Below are 15,985 nucleotides of genomic sequence, written 5' to 3'. Positions count from 1 at the left end.
ATTTTGGCGTGGCTTGTGTGTTTAATTACTGTGCTACCATCCTGTAAATTTGCTAAATTTGCTGAATGTATCAAAATATACACATGTTCAAAGTCATGTATCTCAAAAGGGGAACCTACCACATTACATTCATTAATACCATTCAACAGAGCACATTTCATTCTATTAGAGAAACTTATTTTCATTTTGATGTCTCTTTGGGTAAGGTGCAAAAAATTCACCTAAACTATTGACTTTTTTTAGTAATTCGGAAAATCCTTACTTTGGTCCATAGTGGTTATGTCACTACAAATCTCACAGCTGGTAACCCCATCACCGAGAAGGGGCCATGCCCAATAGTCATGCAAGGTCAGCCAGGGATGGGTTTCTTTACTGCAAGTTCCCAAGCCTGAAAGTGGGTGTCTAGCAGGTTCCCAACCCAGAATGCGAATATCTAGCAGGTTCCCAAGTCTGAATGTGGGTATCTTGCAGGTTCCCCAGCCTTTTTTTGGGTCTCTCTGTGGTTTCCAAGCCGTAATACAGAATTCTTCAATTGTTAAATGTTTTAAATTTTGTTGCTGATGTGCAAAACTACTGCTTCCAGCAGACTGTATTGCTGCCCCATCATTGAAGCAGCTGAGACTGGTATGACTGCAATTATCTGTTGTTCTGGGATCCAGCATATGTCTCTTCTAGGAGGCCAATGAAATGATTGAGCAGCTCCATGAGGATGCATGAAGTTAATCAAGGCATCTTTTTCTTCACACGAAACTTCACAGATATTTCCTATCTACCATTTCCACCATAAATTCAAGTAACATACTGGCCAGGCTGTGGTTCATTAATGGCAACATGTTTAGTAGCAACTTTAGCAAGTTGGTTAACATTTGCTATAAAGGACAATGTATCATTTGATACTCTGTGAATCTTAAGTCGCTTTTCATCAATTCGCACAAAATGGTGATGGTCTCTTGTACTAGACACTGTACATCCATCCTCAAAACGTTTATCTTGATCAATTTTTGCATCTTCAATACATTAGTTTTTAATATAAATAAATTCAATGCCATGAACATTTTTTTCAATATTCAAACAGATCAGTTGGTGTTAAGATTTGGTTGTCAATTGCGTGTTAAAGACTAGCTCTTGCTGCTAAACGCTTAACTGTGCCCCCAGTTTCATCACACGGTGATTTCCCATGGCTTGTTCTGAAAGAATTCCATTCTGCAGTAATGCCAAAATCTTTTTGATGATGGCAAAGATTTAGGAAGCCCTTACAATTTTTGTATTGTGCTGCAGAACCATCGCTAAAGTAATGAATATGCTTAATTTCTTTAAAAATGCACTTAAGGGATTTGATCAAGTACGTTAAAAACACATGCACTGGAACTGTGTCATGTCGGAGGCAATCACTGATTATGCAGTAGCTGACACTCTTTAGGTCTTCATTACCTTTGTAGCAAATAACAAATGGATGTATTGTAGCTTGACTATTTTCCCAAGGAATCCCTGCACTGCGTCTTGGACAATAAAGGAGTAATTTTCTGTGAAATCCATTAATATAATCAATTCTCCTGGTTTGAGATCTTCTTTAGTGAACTGCAAATGCTTGCTCTGATGCTTTGCAATGTAGTGGTGAGGAGAAAGGTCCAACGGTTTTGTAACTAATAGTTCAATGAATTCTTCAACTGTCATTTCTCTGGTTTCAAGTGTATCTCTATCAGTGTGAGTCCACTGTTTGAACTGAATTGTATCCTCAAGATCAATATCTGCAAAAGCGCTTTCCAAATATTCATTTAATGCTTCTGCTCCTGGACATACTTCACAGCTATGAAGCACGCAATCCTTTGTTTCCAAATTACAGACAATTTTGCTCAATAAAATTTTGTAATCTTCTTTTATTGTGCTATGTGTCAACATTGGTTTCACATGTTGATGTATTGTGCAGACACAAACTGAATGTGAACCAGCTGTGACCACAGTCAGACACCACTTTGGCCTTAATTCACAAAATTTGGAAAATCCAATTTTCGGTCCATTTTTATTGCAGTACGCAACAAACATCCCTTTTAAGTTGTTCAGTAATAACTATTTCTGTTTTTTAACCTTTTCTCCATCTATCCGAACAGTAATACAGTAATTTTCCAGGACAAATCTGACTAAAGTCTTCATAAAAATGTTCTATGACTCTTGCCTTCACATTCTCAGACAGCTTTTTTCCCACATTTACTTTTGCCATTTTCTTAATAATTGCGCCATCAACTTGATGTATTTTGCGCTTTGCATATCCTTTTTTATCCCTTGCACCAATTCGTTGAAATTTTAACAGTGATATTCCAACCGATGTTAAGCTTGTATTCAAATTTTGACCAACATTAGTCTCATCATCTTCAACTGACAGATAGGTAATGTACATTTGTGAATATTTCAGTGTATCAAATTCTTTTCTACAGGAAGGGTACATTTTTTGGCCTGGTTTAATATCAGACAGGGTTATCCTTTTTAGTAGGTCAGCTGTTTCTATGTTTGAGCTGTTTGAGCGCAAGCTTTTTCGTGCAGTGTGTTTTTTCTTGCCAAATGGGTTGCAGCACGATCTTTGCAAAAATTCAAATCTTTTTAGGAATAAAGCTTCATGATGGAAGCATAGTTGAATATTTTCAGTAGAGTGTAAACCACTCTGTCTAGTAAGTAATTCTTGTTCTTCTAAGGAAAGTTGTTTTACAGCTTTCAGTCCTTTTAAGGCACCGTATGTCATTAAATGGGATGGGGAATCAGTATTTCCAATACTGCATACATTAACTTGATCTTGTTCTTCCATTTTAACTACAACTAGATATGTTTCAGACACTAAAATCAAACTGTTGATCCTAAATAAAGAAAAGAAATGAAATTAATAAGCATTCATCTTCCCAAAAATTATGTAGCAGTCTCTAGTACAGTTAAATGGTTAAATTTAGCAATGAACCTGTCACAAACAGGTTTAAAATGAATATTTAAACAATGGACATAATCAATAAAATTCCAAATTTTAGGCAACATTTTTGCACCTTACTCAAAGAGACATCAAAATGAAAATAAGTTTCTCAATAGAATGAAATGTGCTCTGTTGAAAGGTGTTAATGAATGTAATGTGGTAGGTGTCCATGTTGAGATACATTACTTTGAACATGGGTATATTTTGCTACATTCATGTTTTTTATCAAATTTACAGGATGGTAGCACAGTAATTAAACACACAAGCCAGGCCAAAATTTGCGATATACTGAACAACCAGACAGACAGTAGCTTCGCTAAAGACTAGGTTCATAGGGCACTTTCTCCACCACCGCCACACACCGTCAGGTGGCTTGCGGAGTATGGATGTAGATGTAGATGTACTTATGCCGCGTAAAACTATGGGGCAAATTTCTCGCAACATGATTTGTTGCCCACTTTGAACTGAGATTATCCCAAATGCATTGCTTTCTGAACTCTACTTGCAACTTTTTGTGTAGAGCACACAAAGTTGTACCACTATACCCAGAAGTAAGAGTCTAGCTCTTTTATATTAGGAACAGTGGAATGCCAAACTTGACGATTTCTTAACGACTTTTTGGTCTCTGTAAAATTGGTTTTAACGAAAATGGCTCTAGCACCTCAACCAAGTTACAGTTGAGCCTGAAACTTTGCATAAATTCAGGTTCATCCTGTACAAATCTCATCAAAATTGAAAATGGTAGAGCAGGGAGCCCTAGGCACTTCATGTGGAATGTCCCAAATAAAGAAGTACATGACCACGAAACAAGAGGAAAGGAGAATTATTACACAAAACTGCAAAATCACTAACTGACAGCTATGAAAATCAATTAAGAAAGTAAAGATAGTAGGCTAATTTTAAAAAAAAAAATTGTTTCAAAGTATATCTTACAGAAAAATTTGAGTGACTATTAAATATTAAATTTAATATTAGCCATTATACTGTAACAGAAAAAAATGAAATAACCTCATGTGGACCCGTACAATGTAATCCTGTTTTCTTTACTGTACACTTATTGCATACATACTCTCACCTGAAAATTATCAGCTAGTTATAAATAAACTCTTCCTTGTATGAAACTGCACAATATGAGTCTCTGTGAGATTAAGGCTTAACTTATTTATTATGAGCCTTTAGCAGGTCATTTCATTTACCAACTGAGCTGTTCTGATGAGGCTGAATTTGACACCATAGATTGGTACCATTGTGCCATCAACAAATATTGAAGCGCTACCAGCATATATTTCAGTTTTTGAATTCCCATTTAAAGGCATTGAAATATCATTTAAAAAGGTTAAAAATAATAGTGAACATGGTACTAGTTCTCATGGAACCCCACCACCTATTATGTTATCCCATCCTGAGTTTAGTTTTAATCCTGTAGCACCTCAGTGCTTTCTTGTACTCTTCTAAATCAAATACCATTATTAGTCCCTGGAATTTAGCAACAAGATATTTTTATTATTTAACTCTACTGTGACTTCATTTGTCTTCTTTACCTTCGTCTGAGGAGAATAATTTACAAAAATCAAACTAAAAAAGATTTCAGAAATTAAACTAACAAAAATAATATGGGGTCAGATAGAGCAGCAATCAGCGTAAGCATTCACTTGAGCATGAACAACTGCTACAATTCCGCACTGTATTGATAATGACCTGACACAGGTCGAAATCTGATCTGCGTTGTGACTATAAATGTCATATTAAAGCAACTTAATTCCATGACAGATTGCTGCTCTATCTAACCCAATATAACCACAGTCGTTGCGTGCACCCACCCCATGGAGGGCAACCTGATAAAAATAATATGGTTCATCATTAGTCACTTTTTAAAAAACTATGAAAATGGAAGGAGTGAAATGGACTAGTAATTACAATTCGTTTGTTTGTCTCCAGCTTTATAGAAATCTGTTACTAGTACTACAGAAATATTTCAGTCTGTCATGTAATGTACCCATGAATCACTGACAATTTGAAAGACAGCTTAGGGGTAGTTGCTATAATATATCTGCAAGTCCAATATTGAAACCTTCTTACAGATTAAAACCATGACCAATTTTGTCTTTCAACAGGCAATGCTCTAACCAATTGAGCTATCCAGGCGTGACTCAAGGCCTGCCCTCACACCTGACTTCTAACTCCCACCCCCAACAAACTACAGTATGAGCGCCCTTGGCCACAGCCCAAAATGTCGGGAGTGATGACTACACAGCTCAATCGGTAACAGTATCACCTGTTACTGAAAACTGTGAAAGGAATTGAAAAAATGGTGTGAGTGTTGGGGGGAGGGGGCGACGGAGCGCGGGGGGGGGGCGGGGGGGTACCATAATATAACTGTACACGGTTCAGTATACATCTACTGCCCAACCATACTGCACGTGCATAGTTGATATCATAAATTATTGATATACTCTGACTTAACTCGTACTTTTACATATATTCTCAGTTCATTTGCTAGCACTATAGTACAGTGAAAAACTGCTATACTTTATCTAACAATCTACAAACTATGTTAACTATTCATGTTATTAAGGTGTTTGCCTCTTCGACACAAGTCGTATTGATAATTACAATCTACTCCCCATTTCTGCGTCTCTCAAACACATAGCCAATCTTTGACAACGGAGCCGTGTTTCAGGCAATAAACCACATTTTCTGTCAGCCAACTCTTGATACGGTGCATGTCTGAACGTCAAAGGGCTGATCATATAGACCATATCAGCAATCCAAAACGCTGAATCGCCTATTATGACCGTAAAATCAACGTTATCTGCATAATGTCCCTGGGCAACATCTTGTAAGTACAGTTCCAATCGTTACCTTCAGCAGCCTCCCCTTCTTCCTCGGATGAGCTGAATTCACTGGAGATGCTCGGCAAACTTGCCTCAGTTTCCATTTCAATATTTTAATTATTAACTGCCGGTACCTAAATGTTTGATACCTAATAATAATTACAACGTAGTTACTGCACTCTCTTTGCAAACAGTTCGGTCGCCAAGGGAACGTAATTTCAACCCTCATATCAACATTATAAAATATAGCACACACATTGCATACTATTTCGGAACAATGACTAATCCCTCCACAGTCAGTTGGTAACACCAACAATGGCTATGGAAGGTTCTTATTGTCTCTCTTAATCATCATTAAGGTGAATACAACTTTTCACTTCCATGGTCTCGATTTTCTTCTTTTATTTTGTTTAATTAACTCTTATAGGAGGCACCTATCCAAAAGCGAAAGCGTTGGCGTTTTGTGTCCCTCTGTTCAATGATCACTTTCCTTTGTACATTTCTTGTTTGCCGAAAGGCTACGCAAATTCCTGTAAAAAAATAACTCCTCAAACAAATAAATACCTGATAATCGATAAACTGCCGCTGCAATGTAGTACCTACATACAATTAAATTCGTTTTAAAATGTTATTCTCAACACAATGTTTTCATATGCAATTAAAGTGACGCCACAGTAGTAGCGGGAAATGTGAAATTTCCGAGCTGCCATGGAAAATTACAAACCGTGTTACATACGGCTCCTCGTCGTTTTGCGATTGTTGAGCCTAGTTATCATCTGCTATGTTTGTCTGCTTAGCTGAGTAGTAACATGCTTCCCTCCCATGCAGCGTGCCCGGATACGATTCCCGGCCGGCTTGAACCGCTTTCCTACCACCACTGCTCCCCGGTGGCAGTATGTCGAAACATGAACATTCTGTCGCAGTTATCGTGGTGTAATTGCTGCTGTAAGTCATTCAGTTTCAGTGGTTTTTTTAATATTTTACTTCTGAAAAAAGTGAAAATGTAAACTTCGTAATTTATGAGACCAAACAATGTATAAATTTTGGATTATACGCAGGAAATAATTCCAGAGTGTGATGTCCAGGCTGTTAAACTAACAATGAATTATTCGAAATGCCTATATCAATGAAGGTAATGAGACTCTGTCGTTGATATTTACGTGCCAGCTGTTGACTAGTTTGTCACTGCAGACAGCATTTGGGTCCCTCTGGGTTATTTCTTTTATGGATGTGTTTGTTTCCCCTGATTTATCCCTGTGCGAAATCTATGGTCGCATCCAACACCTGGGTTTCATCTTCCTCGTATTTTGCTCCTGTCACAGTGCTGAGGCCATAACCTGCACTATCACATTCATACCCGCTCACATGATTTCAATTTATACCATTTTAAAAGCTGTGCAACTACGTAGAAATTGTAGCGTCCTGGGTGACCTGTACTACGCTGCCACTGCAGCACACCACAAGCTGTGGCGCCTCATTACATGCATGTGTGAATCCTGCTTCACTGAAAATCCTGTGGCGTCATTCCAGTGGCGCCACTTATGGCCATATCACGTAAGTTAGTGACATCACTTCGATCCCACACAACTGAATAGACTCATTCAAATGATCTCGTGGCTGTATTCTGGTTTGCGTGTTAGAAATGTTGTCATGTTTTTGTTTTTTGCAGAACAAAAGCATTGTCTAATGAAAATGTCATGCCCTACAGAACCAGTTATAAGGGTTTTTTCCTGTTCCATGCATATACGGAGGTGGGAAGAATAATTTGAAGAGATTGAAAAAAATCAGCCAACCAGTTGAAAACCAGAGGTTTATTTAACCCTTGCTCTAGGTTTAGATGTTTATAAAAATACCTTCCTTAGCAGCACTGGGCCCTAAAAATGTATGTAAACGATTACAAACAATTTTTACATATACAATAAAATTAATAATAGAAAAATATTTGCGAGGTAAGCGTACACACTGGTTACAACACATAGTAGCAAATTCCATTAGTTGAAGCCAAGTGTGGTCCCTAAAATTGATACAAAAACCAGAAACATCACATTCCATGGCTTAAGACAGCAGTCAGATTACACTCAGCATACGTCAGAATAAATGCACAAATGTATTTGCCAACTGCTAAAAGTCATTGTCTACATAAAATTATAACAGGAGTCCAAAGAATAAAATATATGCATAATATAAATATTCACCAACTCAGAGACAAAGGCCAACTGCTCAAAGGTACAGGCTCAAGTGACAGGAAAAATCGGGATGTACACATGTGTAATAACTATGCCTGTGTTAAGTAACGCAAATTTCTTCCACAAGGCTTCTAATAATGCAATAAATTTACAGGTATACATTATGTACAAACTCTTTAATACATTTGCTGACAGAGTAATACCGTACATATCATTCAGTGTGCAGAAACTAAAGTTCTATTTACAAAGGACCACTGTTAGAAATATATGAGGAAGGAAGAGCAAATATGAACTAAAACAATGCCACTAGAAATGAAACTTTCGCTTGGAAGGTTAAGTGATGAGGCAAAATTGTTATGCAGTGGGTTCTATATACATGCACATAAGCGCTGCATCTTGTCGGTGTCACATAATGTAATATTTCATTAAAGCAAAATGACAATCTCTTATAAAAGGCCAGTAATAAATGCAATAATTTAGAGCAATACATTAAATATAAAATAATCTGTAAAACATTTATGTGGCAGAGTGATACTGCACGTAAATTTAGTAAGTTAACAATTTAAATTCAGTAAGTTAACAATTCTATTAGAAAAGATTACTTGTATTACAAAAAGGCAGAGGAAAAAGTAAATTGAATAAAGTGACATCACGACCTCAAAAATGAGAACCTTCTGATTAAATGTACGAAGGCTTATGCAGAAAGAGTGTAAACCAATTACAAAATACAACTTTTTTTTTTAATAGCAACGATTTGAACGTGTGCAAAAAAAAACACCAAAATGAAACCCAATGATATGAATTGTAAGTAGCTCAACATTAGAGAGGAAGTATTTTGAGGAAAACGGTACATTCACCAATATTAGTGGAGATCGCTAAACACATATTATGTGACTGTGAGTAGTAGTTTAAAGCCATCAAGGAAGTGCTTACTCGCGAGTTGCATCTGATCGTTCAAAATTTTATCGTCTCTCTCAGCAAGATATTTATAAATTTCAGGTTCTTCTAATAAATCCAATTTCCAGCCATTTATTTCATTACGCAAAATTACACTTTCTTCTAATTCCCTCAGAGAATGCTCTGAAATTAGCTCACACATTCCCCACATATTTGTAACAGAGGTCCTTTGTAAACAGAACTCTAGTTTCTGTGCACTGGATTATACATACAGCAGTCCTCTGTCAGCAAACGTATTAAAGAGTTTATACATAATGCATAAATGTAAATTGCATTATTATTAGAATGGTAGAAGAAATTTGCATTCTTACGTTAAAGTAAAATGCTGTTACTTAACACAAGTAAGGCATAATTATTATACACATGTACACACATCAAAAAGTTTTGCATCACCCCTGTTCCCAGAAGCCCTGAAGATAGACGTTGACTGTGGCTGTTGTATCACACACACAGTCTCTTTGACTGTTCAGACATATCACATAACCCGCCCAAATATGTAAACAACCATGCATGAGCAGCGCCTATTAGATGGAGGGGGTCCGACAGCCAGTCAGTTCCTGTCATTCCACCAGGTAGGAGGTACAGGACTCGTGTTGTCTGTAGTTCAACTGTGCCTAGACGGTCAATACCCCGGTTCGATCGCGTCCGTATTGTTACTTTGTGTCATGAAGGGTTCTCAACAAGGGAAGTGGTAAGGCGTCTAGGAGTGAACCAAAGTGATGTTGTTCGGACATGGAGGAGATACAGAAAGATAGTAACCATCGATGACATTCCAGCTCAGGCTGCCCAAACGCTGCTACTGCAGTGGATGACCGCTACCTACGGATTATGGCTCGGAGGAACCCTGACATCAACAGCACATTGTCGAATAATGCTTTTCGTGCAGCTACTGAACGTAATGTTACGACTCAAACTGTGCGCAATAGGCTGCATGATGGGCAACTTCACTCCCGACATCCATGGCGAGTTCCCTCTTTGCAACCACGACACCATGCAGTGTGGTACAGATGGGCCCAACAACATGCCAAATGGACCGCTCAGGATTGGCAACATGTTTCCTTCACTGATGAGTGTCACGTATGCCTTCAACCAGACAATCGTCAGAGTCGTGTTTGGAGGCAACCCAGTCAGGCTGAACGCCTTAAACACACTGCCCAGCGAGTGCAGCAAGGTGGAGGTTCCCTGCTGTTTTAGGGTGGCATTATGTGGGGCCGACATACGCCGCTGGTGGTCATGACTGTACAATAAGTGAGTGCCATCCTCCGACCGATAGTGCAACTATATTTGCAGCATATTGGCGATACATTCGTCTTCATTGACGACAATTTGCGCCCCCCCATCGTGCACCTCTTGTGAATGAGTGCCTTCGGGATAACGACATCGCTCGACGAGAGTGGCCAGCATGTTCTCCAGACATGAACCCTATCTAATATCCCTGGAATAGACTGAAAAGGGTTGTTTATGGACGATGTGTCCCACCAACCACTCTGAGTGATCTGCGCCGAATCACCTTTGAGGATTGGGACAATCTGGGCCAACAGTGCCTTTATGAACTTGTGGATAGTATGCCACGAGAAATACAGGCATGCATCAATGGGTACTAGAGGTACCGGCGTGTACAGCAATCTGGATTACCACCTCTGAAGGTCTCGCTGTATGGTGGTACAACATGCAATGTGTGGTTTTGATGAGCAATAAAAAAAAACGGAAATGAAGTTTGTGTTGATCTCTATTCCAATTTCCTCTACAGGTTTCGAAACTCTCGGAACGGAAGTAACGCAAAACTTTTTTTGACTTGTGTATTTAGCTCCCCCTACATCCCGATTTTTCCTTATCTCTTGAGCCTGTACCTTTGAATAGCTAGCCTTTGTCACTGGCATTGTGAATATTTATATTATACAAATATTTTATTCTTTGGACTCCTGTGAAAATTTTATGTAGACAATGGCCTTTACCAGTTGGCAAATACAATTGTGCATTTATTCTGATGCATGCTGAGTGTAATCTGGCTGCTGTCTTAGGCCATGGCATGTGATGTTTCTGGTTTTTATATCGATTTTATATATGACAGGAACCACTCGGCTTCAGCTAATGGAATTTACCACCATGTGATGTAACAAGTGTGTACGCTTACCTCACAAATATTTTTCTGTTATTAATATTTTGTTGTATATTTAAAAATAGTTTGTAATCATTTACATACATTTTTAGGTCCTAGTCCTGCTAAGGAAGATAGTTTTATAAACATCGAAACCTAGGCGAAGGGCTAAATAAACCTCTGGTTTCCAACTGGTTGGCTGATTTTGTTCAACCTCTTCAGCTTTATACAGTTGATAAATGGCAGCCACATTAAATGCCTCTGTGCATGCTGTAATTAATCTCATCTTGTCCTCACAATTCCTATGAGAGCGATACATAGAGGGTTGCAGTGTATCCCTACAGTTGTGCAGATTAAGAATTGCTTTGAATAAATTTGTAGATAGGGTTAAGTAGACAATTTTATTTCTAATTTAATCATTAAACAAACCATTTTATTTGTAATTTAATCGTTTTCTTAACCAATGATATGTTCAGAAGAATGTATATTCGTGCTGTGTATTAAGAATTGTAACCTGTTTTTATACACAAGCAATGAATCATTCTGCATTGAATAAGGTACTATTATTGTTATTGTCATTATTATTATTTCATCACTTAGGGAAGGTCCTTGAAACTTCATAAGAAGCCTTTCTCATGCTAGTTTATGTCTATTTCCATTAGTCTTCCAGTTCAGTTTCTTCAGCATCTCTGTGAAACTCTCCCACAGATCAAACAAACCTGTGACTATTTGTGCTGTCTTACCTAAGAAATATTCAAGAATGGGCCACAAAAGTTATCTGTAAGCAATCTCCTTTGTAGACTGATTACATTTCCCCAATTTTCTACCAATAAACGAAAGCCTAGAACCTGCCTTACCCTTCACTAAGCCTAAAGAATCATTCCATTTCATATCTCTAGAAAGTGTTACATGAAGGTTTTTGTATGAGTTGGCCGATTCCAACAGTGACTCACTAATACTGTAGTCATAGGAAGCTATGTTACTTCGTTTTGCAAAGTGCACTCTTTTATATTTCTGAACGTTTGAAACACAATGCCAGTCTTTGGACCACTTTGAAATCTTATCAAGATCGACTGAATATTAATGCAGCTCGTTTCATACAGTATTTCATTATAGGTAACTGCATCACCTGCAAGAAGTCTGAGGTTACTGTTAATATTGTCTGCAAGGTGATTAATATACATACACTTCCCTAGGCACACCTGAAATTACTTCCATCTGTTGATGACTCTCCATCCAAGCCAAAAATCTGTGTTCTCCCTAGCAAGACATTCTCAATCCACTCTTAAATTTCTCTTGATATCCTGTACAATCGTACTTTTGACAATAAGTGCATGTTTCTCAGAAAACAAGGAATACTGCATCTATTTGGCAGCCTCGATAAAAAGCTTTCAGTATGTCATGTGAGAAAAGTGTGATTTGGGTTTCAAATAATCAATATTTTTGGAATCAGCGTCAAATTCTGTATAGCATGTAATAGGAATTCCATTAGACCCTTTTTCTTTGTTCAGTTTTAACGATTTCACTTGTTTCTCAATGCCACTAAACTAATATTTATTTCAGTTATCTTTTCAGTGGCGCAAGAATTAAATTGGGGCAGTTCTTCTGGGTTTTCCATTGTCAAGAAAAGTATGAAAATTGGGTTAAGTATTTCTGCTTTTGCTTTGTGAGTCTCATCCATGAGTGGCTGGACAATAACTTAGGTGCCACTAACAAACTTGGCATAAGACCAGAATTTTTTTAGGTTTTGGGAGAGATCATAAGGACGAACTTGTCCTACAGTAGGCTCCAAGCATTGCTCTTTTTGCAGCCAAATGCCTTTCATTCAGCATCTCTTTATCTATAGCTCCATGCTATGTTTTACACCTATTATGAAGTAGCCTCTGTTTCTTTAGAAGTTTCTTCTTTACAGTGACTGTATACTATGGAGGGTCCCTCCTATTATCATCTGTCCTACTGGCTACATCTCTATCTAGTGCATGATCAACTATTCTTTCAAACTTGAACCATAGTTCATGTACAGATTCCTGTCCTGTACTGAAAGTTTCACATTCCTCATCTAATTTACCTGGTTAGCATTGTTGCGACAACCAGCTCATGGTCACTGGTACCATTTTCGATGTGGACGTCCTCACAGAAATCATTTTTATTTGTGGCCAATAGATCTAAAATATTTCTATCATAATTGAGGTTTCAAACCATATGTTCTGATAGTTTTCAGAGAAGGCATTTAGTAAAGTTTCATGTGATGTCATGCCACAACCTAGACCAACAAATCAGTGAATGTCTCAGTTGATTGTTGGGTGATTAACGTCTCCTCCATTTATTACATTATGACAGGAGAAATTAATCACAACTGAACTGAGGTTTTTTCTAAAGTTTTCGTTACATAAGGAGATAAATCTGGTGGTGATAGAAGTATCCGATTACCATTTTATGTCTACCCTTGATACGATGTCTTGCCAACAACCTTGCATGCAGCTACAACATCTATCTCAGTGGCTTGAGTTACTTGTCTGCTGTGACAAATACACCTCCTCCATTTCCTATCAGCCTGTCTTTTCGATATGAACTTACATTTTACAAAAGAATCTCACTGCTATAAACTTCAGCCTTTAACCACCTTTCTGTACCCAGTATCATGTGAGTTTGACTGCTTTTCAGAAGCGCTTCAAACTCTGGCACTTTGTTATGAATTCTTAGGCAGTTAACTACTAGCAAATTAGTACTCTCGCCGGTGGGGGACTTCCTCTGGATTTACACCAATACTTCTACAGCTGCCATTATCCAGGCTGTACGGAGAGTCACCTAATCTAAGAAAAACCCTTATGTGCACATACACAAAGCCAGCTAATTGGGTAATAGCCTCTGGTGTGCAATGCACACATGACCAATCTAGGATGTCCCTAGAGTTCTCAATCCTATAGTGCAAGTCCAGGAAGTCACAGCCCAGATTTTCACAGAACCTTCAAAGAGTGTTCTTCAGTCCCTCCACTCAAATCAGATCAGGGGGCCACGATCAGTTCTGGGGGTGTTACAAACTGTGAGATTCGTTGAAACTCTATAGGCATGGCTGGTCTTCTCAACCTTCTGTGTCAGTCGCTAGAATGCCCCAAGTATGACGCTGGAGCCCAGACAACAGGCACACCTGCCACGAAACCAACATTCTCAACGTATTGCCCCCCACTACATCCGTAGTGCTCCCTCCCATTATGGATAGAGCGTCTGCCATGTAAGCAGGAGATCCCGGGTTCGAGTCCCGGTTGGGGCACACATTTTCATCGCCTGTAAGCAGCTAAGGGTGTTCATTTCATTCTACTGACTCTGAACACTATGGGACTTAACATCTGAGGTCATCAGTCCCCTAGAACATAGAACTACTTAAACCTAACTATCCTTAAGAACGTCACAGACATCCATGCCCGAGGCAGGATTCGAACCTGCGCCCGTAGCGGTCGCGCGGTTCCAGACTGTAGCGCCTAGAACCGCTCGACCACCCGGGACCGGCGTAATTTCATTCTAACGGGCTGCTTGGTCACTGATGGTATCTGTTATTTCGGGCATGTCCAAAAGAACAGATACCATTCCTGTAAAAGTCCTGTTTTTACAACAGTTCACTACTACCGTTTGTGATTTGTATACAGAATAAATCCAATGATTTGCGACTAGCTTAAAGTTGTCCATAGCTTCGTAACTAACTTCTTACACTCTGGTGCATTTATATTTCCCAGGAATAGTTGTACTTCACGTGATCGGTTATCCTTTTGAACTGCGCATGCAAGACAAATAGTAAAAATTTCATTAATACACTTACCAAGATCTTTTGATGCTAGAACTATGTACATTTCTCGTTGTTTAGATACAAGTAATAGTTCATTAACCGAATATTTAATCCATCCATTAACAAGTCTCGATCCAACAGGGTATGCATGAACTGGATAACACTCAAATAGTGACTTAAAGCTAGTTATGTCGAATTGCATATTAATATATAAAGGGCTTATTTCAATTGCGGTACAATTCCATTTTTGTTCATATTGAGATACAGAGTCCTAAACTTAAATGACCGCTGAAAAATCTGCAGCTGAGATACCAATAATATTCAAGCATATGGCTTCTTGCTAGAGATGAACCTTCCTTACTGTTTGTTTGCCTTATTAATTTCGGAAGCATTATAGACATAAAAGTGGAGGTAATGGACTTGTACCACTATTGAAATAAGCCCTTCATATGTACATGCTTTATCAAAATAAACTGTAACTATGGGAACTTGATAGTGAAATGCTATACTGCTTTTATTTATGGAAACAACATGCTGCAGACCCACAGGATATTCCTTTTTCACTTGCAATAGCCCTTGCAAAAAAAATCTGGTGTTAGCAGTGAAGTGCTTAATTGTTTATGTATAGCATAGTGGATAGTTTCTTGAATTGTTTCCAGTACTATTCTAGTATCAATCACACTGTTTGCTAATTCCCTCATTAGCCCAGCTATGCCTACTTTGCTGTCCAAAGTTTTTAGATGATTCTCTATTACACCTAAATCGTTATTTATGGTAATCATTGTATCATTAGCGTACTGTTGTAATTCCATTGTTATTTTATGTTTTTGCTTTAGTTATGTTTAACAATCCTTGCTCCACACCCATAATTTGCGTTGTATGCCAATCTACCATTTTTCCTATTTGTCCCACTACTTGTTGCACTTGGCTTATGAGATCCAAAATGATATTTATCCCCTGATCCTTAATAATCGTTTATGGCGCCACGGATTTAAATATCCAATAATTTACCATAGTGTGAGCTACTGAGCTTTCTTTCTGATCTGGGATTACTATAATTACCAAATAATCTGAGAAGTGATCGATAATTTTAAACCCATAGTTAATACCCTATTGACTCCTTTGAAACAGGCCCAATATCTTCTTCTTTCATTTGGAAGGGATAGTCAGGCTGTG

The 15,985-nt window shown here is 38.2% G+C and overlaps 1 protein-coding gene across 1 annotated transcript in view; it reads right to left on the bottom strand.

Annotated features, from left to right (window-relative positions):
• LOC126278873 (dynein axonemal heavy chain 2) overlaps positions 1-5,922 on the bottom strand; it is a 914,655-nt gene extending 908,733 nt beyond the window's left edge. The window contains 1 exon segment of the mRNA XM_049979148.1: positions 5,816-5,922. Within this exon segment, the coding sequence (XP_049835105.1) occupies positions 5,816-5,891 (76 nt within the window). The 5' untranslated portion in view covers positions 5,892-5,922.
• Positions 5,923-15,985: the final 10,063 nt, after the last annotated feature.

This window comes from Schistocerca gregaria, chromosome 6 (genome assembly GCF_023897955.1).
Source record: "Schistocerca gregaria isolate iqSchGreg1 chromosome 6, iqSchGreg1.2, whole genome shotgun sequence".
Taxonomy (NCBI): domain Eukaryota; kingdom Metazoa; phylum Arthropoda; class Insecta; order Orthoptera; family Acrididae; genus Schistocerca; species Schistocerca gregaria.
This window is presented reverse-complemented; position numbering and strand designations above follow the sequence as displayed.